The 19,555-nt window shown below is 50.8% G+C and overlaps 1 protein-coding gene across 1 annotated transcript; it reads left to right on the top strand.

Annotated features, from left to right (window-relative positions):
* The first annotated feature begins 9,045 nt into the window (after positions 1-9,045).
* On the top strand, positions 9,046-16,762 carry LOC133103512 (cytochrome c oxidase subunit 4 isoform 2, mitochondrial). The gene is made up of 6 exons (XM_061208938.1): positions 9,046-9,411; positions 10,910-10,945; positions 12,019-12,100; positions 13,493-13,657; positions 14,466-14,597; positions 16,522-16,762. Exons 1-6 carry the CDS (start codon positions 9,211-9,213, stop codon positions 16,656-16,658), a joined length of 753 nt encoding a protein of 250 aa, XP_061064921.1. The 5' UTR covers positions 9,046-9,210; the 3' UTR covers positions 16,659-16,762.
* Positions 16,763-19,555: the final 2,793 nt, after the last annotated feature.

The raw sequence follows: 19,555 nt of genomic DNA, 5'->3' as shown, positions 1-19,555 counted from the left end.
CAAGGTGACATCACCAGTTATACATATCAACCTCACGAAGTCTTGGGCATATGTCACTTCTGTGGTGTTTTCCCCAAAAAACGCGTAACCTCAATTTGATCATGAGAAAACCTCCGACAAACCCAAATTGACGGACAGTCTACAAAAGAGCTGGCTAGTATTCTTCAAATGTGTCAAGATCATGAAAAAGATGGAAGGACAGAGGAACTGTCCAAATTGGAGGGGACTAAGGAGACATGACAACCGAATATGATGTGGGATCCTTCCTGGACTGGATCCCAGAACAGAAAAAGGACATTAATAGGCAAACTGATGAAACCCAAATAACTTCTGTTGTTAGAACTTTAGTTAATAGTAATATCCAAGGTTAATTTCTTAGTTCTGATAAGGGTTCTATCATTATGTAAGATGCTGGCAAAAGGGAAAGCTGGGCATAGGACATACAGGAACTCTGTACTAGTTTTGCAACTTCTGTAAGTCTAAAATTACCTCAAAAGGAAGAAAAAAACATTAAAATAAAAAAGAGAGAGAATGAAGGCTAAGCTGGAGTAAGCCTCCTACAGCCCAACTCTCCCATTGGTTACAGCTAAAAACTCTGGACAAATACAAAAAGCAACTACTTAAGAAAGCCATTCTCTGGTGGCGCAGTGTTAAGAATCTGCCTGCCAATGCAGGGGGACACAGGTTCGAGTCCTGGTCCAGGAGGATCCCACATGCCGCGGAGCAACGAAGCCCATGCGCCACAACTACTGAGCCCACGTGCCTAGAGCCTGTGCTCCGCAACAAGAGAAGCCACTGCAATGAGAAGCCCGCTCACTGCAATGAAGAGTAGTCCCAGCTCGCCGCAACTAGAGAAAGCCAGTGTGCAGCAACGAAGACCCAACACAGCCAAAAATAAATAAATAAATAAATAAATAAGAAAGAACACTGTAAATAATAGAGAGCAGATTGGAGTGAAAAGTCAAAATATGAAGAACAACCCACACAGCAGTAGTAAGTTTCCTGGTAGATGTTCTTCCTGTATCTTCTTGCTTAGACCCAGGGTACTCTGAGTTCAGGAAACTGCACATCTGACATGAGCAGCAAAAACTCCCATAGAGAAGCCCAACATTCTGGCCAAAGAACGGGGAAAATGGACCTCCGGAAGCTGGAGAGTGTGAAGAATTCCTTGGTATTATTATTATTTTTTTTAATTTTTAAAAAGTATTTATTTATTTATTTTATTTATTTATTTTTGGCTGTGTTGGGTCTTCGTTGCGGTGCGCGGGCTTCTCATTGCGGTGGCTTCTCTTGTTGCAAAGCATGGGCTCTAGGGGCGCGGGCTTCAGTAGTTGCAGAACACGGGCTCAGTAGTTGCAGAACGTGGGCTCAGTAGTTGTGGCTCACAGGCTCTAGAGCTCAGGCTCAGTAGTTGTGGTGCACGGGCTTAGTTGCTCTGTGGCGTATGGGATCTTCCTGGACCAGGGCTCAAACCCGTGTCCCCTGCATTGGCAGGAGGATTCTTAACCACTGTGCCACCAGGGAAGCCCTCCTTGTTATTATTTTTATTTAATCTTTGCTCTCAGCCCCAGTCTGCTCTGCAGTTCCCAAAGTCGTTGAGAAAAAAGTCTTGAGAAAACCCACCTGCTGGAGAAAAGAACTTGGAAAAGGGACCCCTGAGTATAAATACTGTGGGGCGAATCCTCAGTTTTCTGTCTTTTCTCTTGCTGCTTTGCTCCAGGGGCAGGCCCAGTGGTGACAGTGCTGGTGGTTAGAACTCTGAGAGAACTTCATATTTCAGACCAGAGGACCAGAAAAAACGGGCCTGTAGAGCCAGATAATGTAGATAAAATCCTGGAGAGGAGAGAATGGATGAATGAAACCCTCTAATTCTGTGTATGAACCAACACAAGTCCTGGGCTCAACCCCAAGCTGAGCCTGTACGGAAGACACCCCAAGAAGGTGAGCAAAGCTTTGAGTACTGACACCATGTAAACCACTGCCCATATCCCAGACTAACCCCTGCACCAGGCAGACCCAAACCACATAGCAAAGCTTTGAAAGTAAAACTGATATTAGAATCACTGCCTGCAGCAGGTGACATAGAACATGCAGTCTGCACCTAACCAGGTTTGCCTGCTACTAAAAAAGAACAAATTTCCAGAGGCTTTTTAACAGTACCCAGAGTCCCAGAAGATAATATTGAAAATGTCCAGGAGACAATAAAAAGTTACTCAATAAGGAACATCCAACCAATTCCCAAAGCAAAAGACAATCAATAGATGCAAACCATGAAAAGACCCAGATGTTGGAATTCTCAGACAAAGACTTCAAAGCAGCTATTATAACAGTATGCTGTGAGGGAAAGATGGATGCTTTAGAATGAATGGGAAAACAGACATTCTCAGCAGAGAAATAGAGACCATAAAAAAAGAGCCAAAAAACAGGCGGTGTTGGTCAAAAGGTACAAAGCCTCAGTAATACAAGACAAACAAGTTCTGGAGATCTGTACAGCACAGGGCCTGTAGTTAGTATTGTGTTGTATGTATACTTAAAAACTTGCTGGGTGTGATGAACTGGGAGATTGGGATTGACATATATACACTAATATGTATAAAATGAATAATAAGAACCTGCTGTATAAAAAAATAAAACAAAATTCAAAAATTAAAAAAAAAATGTTTTACAGAATAAAAAAAAAAAAACTTGCCGGGAGGGTAGATCTTATGTTAATTGCTCTCACCACAAAAGGGAAATCAATATTTTTAAAGGGGGGGGCAGGAAGAAACTTTTGGAGGTCATGGATAAATTTATGGCCTTGATTATTGTGGTGAAATTTTCAGTAGTGTATACTTACCTTCAAACTCATCAAGTTGTATACATTAAATATCTGTAGCTTTCTCTATGTCAATTATACCTTAATAAAATGATTTAAAAAAGAATCACTGGGGCTTCCCTGGTGGCGCAGTGGTTGAGAATCTGCCTGCCAATGCAGGGGACACGGGTTTGAACCCTGGTCTGGAAAGATCCCACATGCCGCGGAGCAGCTGGGCCCGTGAGCCACAATTACTGAGCCTGCGCATCTGGAGCCTGTGCTCTGCAACAAGAGAGGCCGCGATAGTGAGAGGCCTGTGCACCGCGATGAAGAGTGGCCCCCGCTTGCCACAACTAGAGAAAGCCCTCACACAGAAACGAAGACCCAACACAGCCAGAAATAAATAAATAAATAAAATTAAAAAAAGACAAACAACAAAGAAAGCTTTAAAAAAAAAAAATCACTGAATTATACTAAGAAAAAACAAAAAAAACAAATGACCAAATGACAATTTTAGAACTTAAGAAACACAATATCTCAGATCTTAAAAATTCACAGGATGGTCTCAATAGCAAAGGGAGATGACAGAGAAAAGACTCAGTAAACCTGAAGCTAGATCAATAGGAGTGATCCAATCTAAAGAAGAGAGAGAGAAAATATTTTAAAAACTAAAAAGAGACTTAGGGACATGTGGGAAAATATCAAAAGATTTAATATGCACGTCATTGGAGTCCCTTAAAGGTGCAGAAAAAGAATTTTTTAAAATGATGACTGAAATTTTCCCAAGTTTGGTGAAAAACTTAAATTTACAGATTCAAGAAACCCAGCAAAGCCCAAACAGGATAAACTCAAAGACAACCACACTCACACATCTCATAATCAAACTAAAAACCACCAATAAGGAAAAAAAATCTTGAAAGCAGCCAGGAAAAAAAAAAAGAACCAAAAGCCAAAAACACTTTACATTTAGGGGGCCATGGAGGCCAGAAGATAGTGGAACAGCATCTTTAAAGTGCTGCAGGTTGGGACTTCCCTCATGGCACAGTGGTTAAGAATCCGCCTGCCAATGCATGGGACACAGGTTTGGGCCCTGGTCCGGGAAGATCCCACATGCCGCGGAGCAACTAAGCCCGTGTGCCACAACTACTGAGCCTGTGCTCTAGAGCCTGCGAGCCACAACTACTGAGCCCACGTGCCTAGAGCCCGTGTTCTGCAACAAGAGAAGCCACTGCAATGAGAAGCCCATGCACCACAACGAAGAGTAGCCCCTGCTCGCCACAACTAGAGAAAGCCCGCGTGCAGCAACGAAGACCCAACGCAGCCAAAAATAAAATAAATAAATAAATAAAAATAAAGTGCTGCAAGGAACTTCCCTGGCAGTCCAGTGGTTAGGACTTCATACTTCCACTGCAAGGGGCATGGGTTCGATCCCTGGTTGGGGAGCTAAGATCCCGCATGCCACGCAACACGGCCAAAATAAATAAATAAATAACAATAATAATAAATAAAGTCCTGCAAGAAAAAAACTGTCAACAACTCTACATCTAGCAAAAATATCCTTCAGGAATGAAAGTAAAATAAAGACTTTCTCAATGAAGGAAACTAAGAGAATTTATCATCTGTGGGCCTGCTCTAAAAGAAAGTTAAAGGAAGTTCTTCAGGCTGAAGGGATATGACCCCAGAGATAAACTTGGGAGTTTAGGAATAAATAAAGAGCAACAGAGGGTAAAAATATGAATAAGTATAATAGATTATATTTCTCCTGTCAAGTTCTTTAAAATATATTTGAGAGCAAAAATCCTAACATTTTTTGGGGTATTTCAATGAATGTAGATGTAATACATATATGATAACTATTATAAAGGGGAAAAGGTAAAGGCACCTTTATGGTTTTAATGCATCTATCTTTTACTTGAGGTGTAATGTATGAACACTAAATAGACTGTCAAACGTTAAGTATGTATATTGTAATCCCTAGAGAAACACAGAACCTACAAAAAATTAATACAAAGATATACAGCCAAAAAGCCAATAAGTAAATTAAAATGGAATAGTAAGAATAACCAAATAATCCATTGCACAGCTAGATCCCACTTCATCCCAGTCTGGAAGCAGAGTGACCTGAGTGAACAGGCTTGATGGGTAGAGCATGCAGGAAAAGTGAGCCTGTGGGTTTTTATGTGTGTAATTTTGGACTGATTAGAGAGGGTACTTTCCACGGGGGTCAAGGAAAGCCTCTCTGAGGAGATGATATTGAGTTGAAATTGGGAGGACAATGGTGGGGTTTGGGATGTCAATACTTAACACCTTCTTTCTTGCCCAAGTTCTGAAACAACTGAGTCAAATGAGGAGTCAGATATATTGAATCCAAATAACATTTTGTTACCATTCCAGTTACTACTGCTGCATAACAAACCACCTGAAAACTTAGTGTGTAAAACAGCTGTCTGATGTTAATGGATTCTATTGGTTGGGAATTCAGAAAGGGCACAGCAGAGATGTTCCATAATGTCTAGGATCTTAGCTGGGAAGACTCGATGGCTGAGGCAGACTTGATGGCTAGGGACTGGGAACATCTGGAGATGTACATGGCTAGAAGTTGAGGCTGGGTGTAGGCTGGCACCTCAGCTGGGCTGCAGCCAGACCACCTACATATGACCTCTCCATATATTCTCTTCACATGGGCTAGTTTGGCTTCCTCACAGCATGGTGGCTGGGTTATAAGAGAGAGCATCCCAAGAGAGTCCATGGCATTTTATGATCCAGCTTTGGAAGTCACACAGCATCACTTTTACCATGTCCTATGATTAAAGCTGTCACAAAGGTGCACTCAGGTTCAAGGAATGGGGACATAGATGCCACCATTTGATGACAAGAGGGTCAAGGTCACATTGTAAAGAGAACGTGTGGAATTGGAGATATTGTTAAGGCCACAATAACTGATAAACTTGTTTGTAGACCAGAGTTTAAGTCTGCGGGTGAGAAGTGAGGTGTGTTGCTCCAGTAAAGCCTTTCTCGTGGAAACACACCAGTGGGAATAAATGAGTCTTGTTCTTGAGAGAAGAGCATTTCAGCAGAGGGAGCAGTTCCAAAGGCCCTGCCATGGGCAAGAGCGGAGTATGTTCCAAGACCTGAAAGGCAGCATGGCTGGGGCATGGTGGGAGAGGAGGAGAGGTTGATGGTGGAGCTGCATTTGCTGAGTCTGGCAGGAGGGACCTTAAATATCAGGCTAAGGAGTTTGCTGGGAGGCCAGTGGGTGCTAAGGAAGTCTGAAGGATGCCATGAGGCTGTCCCCACAAGGGCCAGAGTCACATCAGGGGGCACTATCCCCATGCCCATGAGGCAGCTGAGTTTGAGAAGACAAGGCTTTGGGACTTGGCCAGGGTCCCTCACACCCTGCCCTGCGCACCCTCGGTTTGTCCTGTGGTGCAGAAGGCCCTGGGAGATCAGGAAAAGAAGCTGCAGACCATTCCGTGTGGAGCCCCAGGGCGGGACCTTAAGGGACCAGTGCCTACCCCAGAGTTAATTTGACCCCCTGCGCCCCCAGGATCCCACGGCCACAGCCCTTCGCCAAGTTGGACTATTCTCTTGGTGGTCAGAGCAGAGCACTGGGCTGGACCTCAAGGCAATGCCCACACTGTCCATAGCTCCATCCATAGCCTGGCTGATACGTCACTGCTGTGGGCACCTCTAGGATAAGCTCCGCTTAGACCATCGCATTCACCCTCCTGGTCCCCAAGCAGAGTTTGGGTGTGACTGGCATTATAGAAACGTGGAAAGGAGGCCATGCAGGCAGCCACGAAGAGGGGCGGAAACCAGCTGAGGATAGAGCTGGGACTAGAATCCTAGATGTGGGCCTCCCAAGCCCTCAGTTTCACGGTCCCTGATAACCAGGGGGTCCTTTGATGCCGTTTGTATACATCTGCCCAGGTCGGGGGTGGTGGTGATGAGGACCCGGACCCCAGGCCCGGGATGCCAATGCAGCAAGTTCTGACGAAGCCCCACTCCCGCGCCCCTTCTCCTGGCTCGAGGCGAGTTCGGATACCCGTCCGGCGGCTTCGTGCCCTTCCTGCGGTCAGAGCGTGAGGGCTTCCCGGTCCTGCCCCGCTCGGGGAACATCTTCGCCTCCTCTGCCTCTGCGGTCGCCTGCAACGTTGGGGCTCCGGCTTGCACCCTCACTGACCACGTGGTGGGGTCGGGGCCTGAGCGGGTTGGAGGGGGCGGGGCCCTCGGGACGGACAGGGAGGGCCTGCGTGACAGTCTGGGCGAGGCCGGAGCAGGCGCGCGCCTGAGGGGAGTGACAGACTGGGCAGGGCCTCGGGGAGGATCTAGGGAAAGGGAGCTGTGCCCTGCGGGGGCGGGGCTTGCTGACAGGGTGGGGGCTCGGCTGGGGCGTGCTGTGGCGAGCAGGATGACAGTGAGGGCAGGGCTTGGGAGTGGGCGGCACCACAGAATGACTGAAAGAGCAAGGCTGGAGCCAGGGCAAGGGTTTAGCGAGTCTTGCGAAGGCAGTGCGGGAAGGACTAACTGGGCAAGGGGCCGGCCGGGGGCTGAGCGATTGAGGAGGAGCCTCCGGGTACGGGCCGGGCCGGCGGGCGGACTCAGCTAGGCGAGCTGGCGAGGCCAGGGATAACTGACGGGACTGGGGTAAGGCTGGAGATGGTGGAACGCTAGACTACTAGGTAGAGTCCAGAGGTGCGGGCACAATGACTGTGCAAGGGGCCAGGGAAGGATGACTGGCAGCTCGAGGACGGGGAAGGAGGGAGGAGACGAGGGACGTAGGTGAGTAGTGTGAGGCAGGTGGCGGGACCTAGAATAAGGGCCGCCTGTGGGGGGGGGGGCCAAGAGGCCACGAGTGACAGCCAGAGGGGTCGGCCTCAAACGTCTCCCCTGCAACTCTGCGAGGAATTCCTCTTCCGGCTGAACAACGCGGGCTTCGCTCACTTCGTGCCCCAGGTGTGGTGGTGCAGAGATAACAGAGCTGCCGGAAGGAGGTTTCCATCTTCCAGGCCACCACCGGTCCCGTCCCGTCCCAATGAAACCCAGCCAAGGGCTTCCACCTGCTCCTGCTCGCGCCACGGGATCGTTCCTAGGGCCGGGAAACCCGCCACTAGCGACCGCCCCCGTGGTAGCCCTGGTTCGGCGTCGGTTCTGAGCCGGCCCTCCTGTCCACAGTTGCAGAAGCGCTTTCTGGACTGGTCCCTGCTGGATCTGCCGGTCTTCGCACGACGTCCTCCGAGCCTGCGCTGCCGCCTGGGCACCTTCATGCTGGCGCTGCCCGTCGCCCTGAAGGCCGCAGTGTCCCGGAATCACAGTGTCCCTGCTGGGAGTCAGCTTTCCAGCTGGTGGGCGGGATCGGCCTCTGCTCTGTCCTGACCACGCCCCCTCTGTTTACCGGCCCCTCCCTCCGCCCAGCTGGCCCGATCCCCTTAGTGCCTCGGTTGCCCTGCTCTTCCCTGGCCCACTCTTACACGCAGTCCCCGCCCTTAAGGATAAGCCCCGCCCACTCCTACCTTCCGGTCTCCGACTACCCTATATCTCCTTCCCAGTCCGTGCACTTCTTGGCCTCGCCTGCTCCTATCCCAGGCCTCCTCCCCGTGTTCAAATGGCTCCAGGGGCTCCCCAGGGGCTGGGGATACGGGTCCGCAACGCTTTGTCCAACACCTCTTCCTACTTTCGGCTTTGTGTCCTCCATGAGGCCTAGCTCTTCCTCAGTATCTCCTCTGGGCTGGGAGGCCAGAGGTGGGTCCTGCATGAAGCCTGAATTGGAGGGGAGGGGTCGTACCAGCAGGATGCTGAGACTGTGGCTCAGGTCTTTGTGTCTGAGCAGAAACTCAGGGCCTCCCTGAATCTGATCAAGTGAGAGAGAGCTGCTCCTTTCTGTATGGGTTCCTACTGGGGGGTTGGAGCCGCAGGGCCGCCTGAAAGGGACAGATCCCTCTCACTTTCTATTCCTGCTGTTTCTGAAATCTCAGCCTGCATTCACATGTAGGGCCCCTTGCCGTGAGTGGTGTGTAATGCCTCATCTGGAGCCCACCTTGTGCCCACCAAGGTTCCCAGGGAAGACTCCTACTCCTCGGCCCCGGGACACCTGAGTGACCTGCTTTATGGGAGAGTCTAACTATTTCCAGGTTCCAGACCTCAAGACGCTGCTGGGCATCGCCCTCTAGGCAGTGGTGCTGCCCTATATCAACCTTGAGCCGCCGGGGAGCCTGCCATCACCCCATCACCCTCAGCCCTGGGGCCGGCTTCCCAAACAGATGTTCCTTGTCACAGCACTACTGCACATCTGGAGCCTGGAGTTCCCACAGAGATGGGGGTGGGAGAGGGTAGAGAAGAACAGAGGGTCAAGTTCTCCAGGGTCAAGTTCTCCCTTGGGAGGCCCTTGTAATGGATGGGGAAACTGAGGCCCAGAAATGGAGCCACTTAGTCACGAGTGTGGCAGCAGTAGAGCCTACACATTTGCCACTCACCCCAGTGCAGCCAGCATCCACCTGCCCCTGGAAAGTTCTGACAATACTCAAGGTGTGTCCTCCCCAGGTTGCCTGAAGGAGGGCCTTACCTCATCTTCTGTCCTTAGGGCTAATCTTCAGGACACCCTGGACAGCATCCAAGAGGTAAGGTAGTCCTCTTTGGGTTCTCTCAAATCTGGAATTCCCTTGATCATGGGGAAGGGGGAGGAGCAGCCCCCAGGAGTAAGCAAGGCCAGTCCTGGGAGCTGGGGTCTCTTGGACATCCAGGAGACTCCCACACTGCCTTCTCACCTCCCAGAATGGAGGTGACATGCATCCTGCCCACTCTACGGTCTCTCTAGCACCTTCCCCTGAGTCCCTGCTCTTCAAGACTCATCTGCTTCCAGGGCACTAAGCCCCTTCCTCCAGGCACTGGCTAGCATGGGTCTCTATGGCTTCACTTGGCTATAGGAACCCTGATGGGTGGGTGGGTGCTCGGCACACCTCAGGGGACCAGAGCTTGGAGACCTAGAAAGTTCTGGCCCCAGGCCACGAAAGAATTCACAGCCTTCACCCATTAGTCCAGAATCAGTATTCTAACAATTCCAAGCCATATTTACTGAACGCATGTTCTGCTCCATTTAACCACATCACTCCCCTACTTACCTTTTTTGGCTTCCCAGCTTTAAAATAAAATCCAAAATCCACACCGTGCCTTATGAGGCCCTGCTTGGTACTCCAGCCTCTCTCCAGCTTTCTCCTTTGCCCATTACACTCTGGCCAAGATGGCCTCTCTCTGTTCTGTGAATACACCTGTGTTTTTCTGCCTCTGGGGCTTTGCACAGGCCTCTCTCTGCTTGGAACTGGATTGTAAGCCCTAAAATGGCAGGGACCATGTTTGATTTTGTTTGTCTCTAAATCCCCAAGCGTTTAACCTGTTAAACAATAGACAATAATGCCAGCTGTAATAGGTCTTAATAAATAGTTCTTGAATAAATGTGCCTGATGCTTTTCTATTGACATATTTAATCTTTACAACAATCATGTAAGGTAAGAGATATCATTAGCTCTCTTTTTCAGAAAACAGAAACTCAGGGAGGTTTGGCCATTTGTTGAAGGTCACACAGCTAAGATTTGAACCCAGGGGGAGGCTTTTTTCACCTCTCATTGAGTATGAGGGCATTCGTGCCAGGTGGTACACCACAGGCCAGCTCCCAGATTCTAGATGCTTGTAGCTTCCTGGAGCAGGAAGGCATGGGGTCTGGGCTGGAAAGTTGCCAAGACTTGGGTCCTCAAAAGAGAGCATTCCAGGTGGAAGAAACAGCGGTGAGCAAAGGTGTGAAGGCAGGAAGATCCAGCTCCTGGGACAACTGGACTCACAGGGCTGGGCCAGCCCAGGACACACAGCCAGCTGGTCCCAGGGCTGCGTCAGCTGGGGGTCTCCAGAGGCAGGACCCCAGTGGGCAGGCAAATTGAGGCGGGGAGTCATTGTGCAGCCCCTCTTCCCAGTCTGTGGCTGGGAGCCCCCAGGGACGCGGGCTGGGCTCTCACAGGCAGGACGTTCCCACGCGGGGGCGGTCCTGGGAAAGGCTGTGGGGCGGGCCCGGAGGCGGGCGCCAGCGCTCGGGTCTCTCTGCAGCCTGTTCTGTTAGTTGCTCCGCAGACCCGGGTCGCGCTCTGGCTTCCGCTGAGCCGCACGGTGAGTGAGTGGGTGGGGAGAGCCCCGGCTGCCCAAACCCGGGCCGGTGGGGGACGCGGCTGGGACTCCGGCTTTTACCACCCGGTCAGGGCCCGTGGGGACGCTGCTATAGAGGAGGATGGGGGTTGGGGGGGGGTTGCGGCTACTGGCAGCTCAGAGTTGAGGGGAACTTTCCTCCGTCCGCATATGGGGAGCCATCTCTGTCCTCAAATGTAGATTACTCCTTCCCTCCCCATAGGTGGGGCTCTCAACCACTCATCACTGATGGGGAGCCCTTCCTTTCCAGATGTGCGGCCCCTTCCCACTTTCCATATATGGTACACCCCTCCCTCTCTCTAATGATTGGGTGCCTCTCTTTCCCTAGATGTGGGGCCTCTTTCAATTTCCAGAAGTGGGATACCCACTTCTTCTCCCCAGATGTGTGCCTCTCTTCCTCCCTCTGACCCAGTTTGGTCCTTGTCCTCCTCTAAGTCCCCTCCTCGCCCCCCTGGGATGCCAGACCCTGAGATTTCCCTGGGGATGGGGGGGGTTGGGCTCGCCTGCCCCCCTCTCCCACCAGGTCCAGCAGAGCAGGCCTTCCAGGCACGTAGGCAGCCAATTATGGGGGAAGGGGTGGGGGCCAAACCATCTGCAGGAGACCTTGGCAGATGGCCTTGTAGCGAGGAGAGTTATCCCAGGACCTGCTCCCTCCCTACCTGGACTCCCACCCTGTTTCCTCTAGAGGGCAAACAGCTGAGAGAGGTTTCCCAACCTAGCCACCATGAGCTGGGGCTGGAACCAGAACCCAGGCTCCCAGACCCAAACTGTTCAAGTCCTGCCTTAAGAGTTAGGCCTCCTCCCACTTCTCAGATGGTAAACTGAGGTCCCAGGAGGGGGCTCCAAATGTCTAGGATGCCCATCAACCCCCATAGGTATATCATACAAAATTAGAAGGGGCAGGGGCAGGAGGTGACGTTGAAATCCTGGGGACCAGTCCCCCAGCCACGACACCTGTGAAAAAGCTGTTTCTCTGTCTGGATCCTGAGGGGAAGGGCAGAGGGCAGAGGGCAGGACTCATCCACACACACCCCCAGATGTCCTTTAGAGCTGCCTGGAGCTTGGTGCTGAGGAAAGGAGGACTTGGAATGCGAGGGATCCACAGCCCAGGAGGCACTGGTAAGACCTGGACACCCACCCCACCCTGACCCTTGCCTAACTGCAAGGCCAGGGGCAAGGGTCCTGTCTGCAGGCTGCCCCTGGTCCCTTTCATGCTGCCCTGGGCCTGCCCCAAACCATTTCCCATGATCCTACCCCTTGGTCCAGGGCCACATTCTTCCAGGAAATAGAGACAGCCGTCCCCTCCTCCCAAGCTTTCTCAGGGTCTGACCCCCATATCTCAGGCCCCTAAGGCCTTTGTGTTCTGAGGTTGAGGGTGCTGACAGAACTTGGGACCGCCTTTCCAGACCCTTGTGTCCATGCTAGTCAGAAAAAAGAGGCCTAAAGTAGGAGAGACTTCAGCCAGATAGAAGGGCCTTCCTGACCCTCTGGAGAATAAAAACAGATAACATTTATTGAGCCCTTACTATGTACCCTGAGCTGTGATAAACTTTTTGCAGAGATTAACACATTTAGACCTCACGGCAGCCACATGAAGTGAATGCTATGCTGTTATCTCCATTTCTCAGGTGAACAAACAGGCCCAGAGCCAGGACTCTTTGCCCAAAGCAGTTCCCATGCTATTTGGGCAAGGTGGTACCAATGCCCTCCTTGAGGGCATCTCTGGTGACAATAAACAGAAGAAGCTTTACTGAGACCCTTCTAGCACCCAGCCTTGTTCTGGATACTCACATGGAGCCCTTGAGGGCTTAGCCATCAGGGAAAGCTTAAGAATGGAAGCCAGAGGTAAAACCAACCTCTGTCTATCAGTGTAATTTATGGAGCATCTACTGTGTGCCAGGCACTGTGCTAAGCCTTTTGAGTGCATTATCTTGAAGCTTCCACAACAGTGTGAGGTAGGATCTTTTACTATCCCCACTTTCCAGATGAGGACGTTGAACACAGTGAGGTAAAGGGGCTTGTCAGAGCTGGGCTGGGGTGGAACTGGGGTTCCGCGACTCCAAAGCTGTGCTCTTGACCACTCATTAAAAGCATAGGGATAGTGCTTTACAGTTTGTGGGGCAGTTTCCCATCTGCCATCTCAGGTTCATCACATTGAACCTTTCCCTACCCATTGCCTTTGCCTGATGTGCCCTCCTCACCCCAGATCTTCCCAGAGGACACAGGATTTGAAGCCAGAGGGGCTGAATTGCAGCCCTGGCCCGGCTCCCTTTTGCTCTGTGAATTTCGGCAAGTCCCTTAGCTACTCAGTTTCTTCCTCTATAAGATGAAGAGAACAATATCACTGTCTCAGAGTGATGCTGAGCCAATGAGTCAACTCGCCCGAAGGCCTTAGCATGGCTCCTGGCACACAGTAAGTGCTCAGTAAGTGCCACCCTCTTTGTTAATATTACGGTTAGTGCCAGGACGTCCCAGGGGCAGCCTGAACTCAGTTCTCCCCTGTGCCCGCAGCCCACGGCAAGGAGAAGATGCCCCCCTACACCAACTACCATGCCCAGCGCTCCTACCCCATGCCCGATGAGCCTTTCTGCACGGAGCTCAACGCAGAGCAGCAGGCCCTGAAGGAGAAGGAGAAGGGCAGCTGGACGCAGCTGAGCCACGCTGAGAAGGTGGCCCGTAGGTCTCAGGGTGGGGCTGGGGGCGACTTTGCAAAGAAGGGCCTGGCCTGTCACGGAGCAGTGGGCAGGGAGAGCCCCCAGCCAAGACAGCCAGAACCACCCAAAGACTCGAATGCAGACCTGAGGGGTGAAATTCATTCCTTTGTTCGTTCATTTTTTTATTCATTGAACCGTTTGTGCACAGCCTGATGCTAGGCGATGCTGGGGACACAGAAGTGAATCCCCCTGAGGGTTCTGGCCCTCAGGGTGCTCCCAGTCGAGTGGGGGAACGAACACAAACCCAGATAGCTGTAATACAGGATATGCGGCTGGGTGAGGTGTGTTCAGGGCGCTGTGAGAACCCAAAGGAGAGAGAAAGATGGAATCCGGGTGGGCCTTCCAGAGGAGGGTTGTTCCAGTTGGCTTTGGATGGTGAGGAGGAGGGGCTGTCAGGTAGTAGGAACAGCATGGGGAAGGATACAGGAGCTGGAGAGCATGGAGGGTCCTGGGCATCACTAAGTGGTGTGGGGAGATGGAGCAGAAAGAGGCAGGTGAGGTGGGTGGGAGAGCAGGGGCCTGACCCTGGGAAGCAGGAGGGACGTGTGACCCCAAGTGCTGCCCCCCAGAAGTGCCCCTGGGAGCCAGCTTTGCCATCAGCTCCTGGCCATGCTTTGCACATCGTACATGCTCAATAAGAATTTGCTGAATGGACAGCATCTGCTGCAGGGAGGGGGAGGCTGGAGGTCCCTGAGGCCAAGAGTTGGCCCAGGGCCCTCGGAATGGATGCACCTGAGGCCCCTCCTCCCCCACCCCTCACCTGCCTCCAGTGTACCGGCTCCAGTTCCATGAGACCTTCACAGAGATGAACCATTGTTCCAACGAGTGGAAGACAGTGATGGGCTGTGTCTTCTTCTTCTTTGGATTCACAGGTCTGCTGATTTGGTGGCAGCGGGTCTATGGTGAGTGGCAGTGTCTCACCTGGCCGCAGCCCTCGGCCATGCCCTTGTGGCCACAGCCACCAGCCAAGCTTTGATAAGGGAACTATGCTGGCATTCATCTGAAGAGTTTTGAAAAGTCCCCCAAAGAGGTGTATGGGGAAGGGCAGAGCATGGCTGCCTGGGTTGGAATGTAGGGACCCTACCTCTCTGGGCCTCAATTCTCTCATCTGTAAAATGGGAATAATAGTGCCCACATCTCAGGGTTCTTGTGAGGATTTAATGAGAAAACTGTTGGCTAGTGCCTGGCACATAGTTATGAATGATGTTGTTACTGATTGCTGTTATTAACCATGAACATTTCAGTATATTGTTTTGGCTGCTGTAACAAAGAGTCTTCAATGTACAAGAGCTTAAACAAGATAGAAGTTTTTTTCCTCTCTCACAAAAAAGGCCAGGGGGAGTATGGGGATTCCACAATATCAGACTCCTTCTGTCTTGTTGCTCTGCCATCCTTAACATGCAGCTTCCTTCTTGACATACAAAATGGCTGCTCCAGCTCCAGCCATAAAGCCTACATTCCAGCCAAGAAGAGGGAAAGGGAGGACACACTCTCTTTAAGGTCCAGAAGTTGCACCACCACTTCTGCTCACATCCTATTGGCTAGAAGTGATCATATGACCATGCATAGCCACAAGGGAAGCTGGGAAATATAGTCTTTAGCTGAGTGGTCATGTACCCAACCGACCATTTATTACTACAGAAGAGTGATTCTCAAAGTGGGGTCTCTGGACCAACAGCTTCACTTGGGAACTTGTTAGAAGTGCAAATTCTCAGCCCCACTCTGGATCTACTGACTCAGACACTCTGAGGCTGGAGGCCAGCAATCTATGTTTTAATATCCCTCTGGGTGATTCTGATGTGCATTCAGGTTTGAGAAGCACTGCTCTGGAAGTAGAGGGGAGGATGTTGGGGATGAGGTGGCAGTCTCTGCCTCAATTGACTTCACCTCCAGGGGCCTCACTTTGTTTCTTCTTCTGTAAAAATGTGATGGGAATTCCTACCTTGCATGAGGATGAAATGAGAGAACCTTTGGGAAAAATTCTATTCTAGCCCAATGTTTGGTACTAATAGGTACCCATAAAGATCTTTCCCTTCTTTCACACCCACTGGAATAGAAAGTACCAGGCACAAAGGCAGGTTAAGTTGGCCTCAGGGGCAGATGGACCAGGAAGTAGGATGTGAGCAGGGCTGGGAGCTCTGGCCCCCAGGCCTTTCTTGATCCACACATCAAGGCACCTAAAATGCCTCCGTGAGTTCACCCTTTGGGTCCCCATAGTTTTAAAGTGAACACCCCTATCCTACCTCCCACTCCCAACCCCTTCAGGAAGCATAAGAAACTATCTCATCCTGGACCCTTCCCAATAAGTGGGAGCAAACTCAGTAATTATAGTTATAGTAGCTATCATGTATTAGGGGTTTTCATATCTTCCCTCATTCTGCCAATTGCATTATAAATACTAACACATTCAATCCCCACAACCCTAGTGGACGGGACCTGTTTTTGACAGGTAAGGAAACTGGGGCTCAGAGATGAAGTGACTTGTTCAAGGTCACACAGCAAGGGAGTGCTGGAGCTGGGATTTGGACCCAGAAAGACTTCAAACCAGTGCTCCTCTTACCCTTGGGTCACAGAGTAGGTGAGGAAACTGAGGCTCAGAAAGGGGAAGGACCTTGGCCCAGTTCCCACAGCAAGTCTAAGGCAGAGCGGGGATCATAACTCAGAGGTCCCCGGAGTGCAGCTTTAGTGGGGAGTCTGGTGGGGGGTGGCGAGGGGTCCTCATGCAGGGCACCCTGGCCCTGTGCCTGGAGACCCTGGCTCAGCGGGAGGGGGTGGGCCTGGCAGGGTCCCGCATGCCCCTGTCCCTACCCGGTTCCTTCCCTGCAGTGTTCCCTAAGAAACCCATCACCCTGATGGATGAGTGGAAGGCCCAGCAGCTCCAGCGCATCCTGGACATGAAGGGCAACCCTGTGCAAGGCCTGGCCTCCCGGTGGGACTATGAGAGGAAGGAGTGGAAGAAGTGACGTGGCGTCCCAGCTGCTCACGCTGCAGCTCTGCCCTGGCCCGGAGCCTATGGAGGCCCCTCCCCGCCACTTAACCCCAATAAAGCTGGCCTGCTCTCATCTGCCTTTAGTCTCCTCCACAGTCTCTACCTGCCATAAAGCCTACATTATACCTAAAATTGGGCAGGACAGTAGGTGAGAGGCAGTAAGCCACTTTCCAGGGCCCCACTTATCAGGGAGGGCTTCCTGGAGGAGTAGAGGTTGGGGTTGAGCCTTAAATGATAGGTGGGATTAGGAAAGGTAGGAAGGAGAGGGAAGGCATTCCAGGTGGAGGGAATGGCTTGAGCAAAGGTAAGGACACTCCTATATTCGGTCAACTAACAAATACTTATTGAGTATCTGCTGTGTGCCAGGTACTAATCTAGGCCCTGGGGATGCAGCAGTGAACAAGACACACAAAGTGTCTGGCCTCATGGAGGAGGTGTTTCTTTATGTGTGTGTGGGGGGGGGGGGTGGGGGGGGAGACAGAAAAAGGAATAAGTAAGTATAATATACAGTATGTTACAAAGTAATCAGTGCTATGAAGGAACAAATCAGAGCAGGATAAAGGGACAGAGCTAAAAGGGGTTTGGGGGTGGTAGGTGAAGCCTCTTAGAAGAGGTGGCATATGAGAAGACAAAACAGCAAGTGCAAAGATCCTGAGATAGGATTTTAGTTTGTCAGCTTGTGGAACATCAAGGAGGCCACAGTGACTGGAGTAGAATGACTTGGAGAATAGTAGGAAGGTATGTGTTGTGGGAGAGGGTTGGTCTTGGGGCAGAAAACAGATTATATAGGAATACACACACACACCCCCCGCCCCGCCCCGAACCAAAGAGAGAAGCCTCCTTTCCTCTTGGTATGTCTCCTCCAGCACCCTCTACTGGAGAAGTTTAGCATCTCACTGTAAAGGGGGCGATGCTCAGAGTCCTGCTCATTCATTACCTTAGAGCAGGCACTGAGGGGTGAATTTGGGGTGGAGGGGCAATACATTGATAACTGGCACAGCATCTTTGAGAAAGTCTTGGCCAGGCCAATGGGGAGCCTTAGAGCAAAAAAAGCCCATTAGATGAGTCCTGTGTTGGGCAAAATTGACCCATCCCTAGAGTCCCACTGTGCTCAGTCCTTTGTAGTCCTTGGTTTCCTAGGGGGCTGTGGCCTTGGCATGAACACTGCAGCAGCTCTGAAAGCGCAGCAGCTGGAGGTGGTCATACACCTATCCTCTTCATAGCAGGTCCTCTTGAAGAGACACCTGAGCGGCACACCTCCAAGGACACCCTGGATGCCAATGGAGGGATTCAGCAGAGCAATTGGGACAATATTCATTCAATCAACAAATATTTATTGTGCATCCACTATGTACCAGACTCTGGGGACAGAGTGAATGAGACCTCATTCCAGTGTCGTGATTTCCAGTCCTCATGAATCTGAAAGTCCGTAATGGTCACCCTAATAAATTATAGAACAGATGAGTGCTAAGAAGGGGAGATACATGGTACTTGGACTGACCTAATCTAGAGAAGTCAGGGTGGGCTTCCCTGAAGAAGTGTCTTCATATTTGAGATATTGTTGCCGAAATTCATCCTCTGTACACTGGTGCCAGATTAAACCTCAGAGACAGAATTTTGAGTGAAGTAGAAAGAAACAGCTCTATTGCTTTGCCAGGCAAAGGGGGCCCCAGTGGGCTAATGCCCTCAAGAATGTGTGTTCCGCCCTGGAGGGGGTAGTGAGGAGTCTTATAGTATTCAAGGATCAGGGTGTGATCAGCTCGTGGACATTGTTCTGACAGGTTGGTGGGGAGGTAATCAGGAGTCAGCATCATCAGCCTCCTGGTTCCAAGTGGACTGGGGTCTACATGCTTGCGGGCAGCCTACAGTTAACTTCTCCCACCTGGCGGGGGTTTCAGTATCTGCAAAACAGCTCAAAGGACATGGCTCAGAATGTTATCTATAGTCCTCGAGGAAGAACTAAAGGTCCTTGACTTTGTTTAATGGCAAAAGTATTATTATTTTGTCTTGCTTGACTGTTTTCCTTTCTGCATTTTCTCACTTCTCTGATTAACTTTATTCTTTAAAACTTTGACTAAAGTTTTTCTACAGACAAAAAGCAGGTGGAGGACATGGGTGGGGATCTATTCAGGGAAGGCCTCATAGGGTCCTGCTTGGTTACAATATGAAGGATGACTGGGTGTAAACTAGATGAAAGGGGTGGTGGAACAGCATTTTAGGCAAAGAAAAGCATGTGCAAAGGCCCTGTGGTAGTGAGGACCATGTCATGAAAGAGGAAATAAAGGAAGCCAGTGGGTTGTCAGAGGAGAAGGAAGAGATGAACAAGGGGAGACGGGGAAGTGGGAGACTCATACAGGGCCTTGGAGTCTCTGCTGCCTCTACTGAAGACACAAGTCTGGGGGAAAGCAGGGAAAGATGGAACTGAGGGAGTATGTGGCAGTCAGAGGATGGGGAGCCTTGAACATCCATTTAATTTTTTTTTTCTATTTTTAAAATAAATTTATTTATTTATTTTTGGCTGCGTTGGGTCTTTGTTGCTGTGCGTGGGCTTTCTCTAGTTGCAGCGAGCGGGGGTCACTCTTGGCTGCAGTGCGAGGGCCTCTCATTGCGGTGGCTTCTCCTGTTGCGGAACACAGGCTCTAGGCATGCAGGCTTCAGCAGCTGTGGCGCGTGGGCTCAGCAGTTGCGGCTCGCGGGCTCTAGAGCGCAGGCTCAGTAGTTGTGGCGCACAGGCTTTGTTGTCCTGTGGCATGTGAGATCTTCCCAGACCAGGGCTCAGACCCATGCCCCCTACATTGGCAGGCAGATTCTTAACCACTGCATCACCAGGGAAGTCCCCATTTAATTTTTATTTGAGAAAGACAGCTGCCT

The sequence above is a fragment of the Eubalaena glacialis genome, chromosome 13, assembly GCF_028564815.1.
Source record: "Eubalaena glacialis isolate mEubGla1 chromosome 13, mEubGla1.1.hap2.+ XY, whole genome shotgun sequence".
NCBI classification, from domain to species: Eukaryota; Metazoa; Chordata; class Mammalia; order Artiodactyla; family Balaenidae; genus Eubalaena; species Eubalaena glacialis.
This window is presented reverse-complemented; position numbering and strand designations above follow the sequence as displayed.

Bases quoted from the DNA above. Each gene is read 5' to 3' on its own strand.
- LOC133103512 (XM_061208938.1), top strand. From the start codon at position 9,211: ATGGAGCCACTTAGTCACGAGTGTGGCAGCAGTAGAGCCTACACATTT. The intron at 10,946-12,018 runs GTGAGTGAGTGG...ACACACCCCCAG, and splicing joins GGCTTCCGCTGAGCCGCACG to ATGTCCTTTAGAGCTGCCTG. The intron at 14,598-16,521 runs GTGAGTGGCAGT...CCTTCCCTGCAG, and splicing joins TTGGTGGCAGCGGGTCTATG to TGTTCCCTAAGAAACCCATC.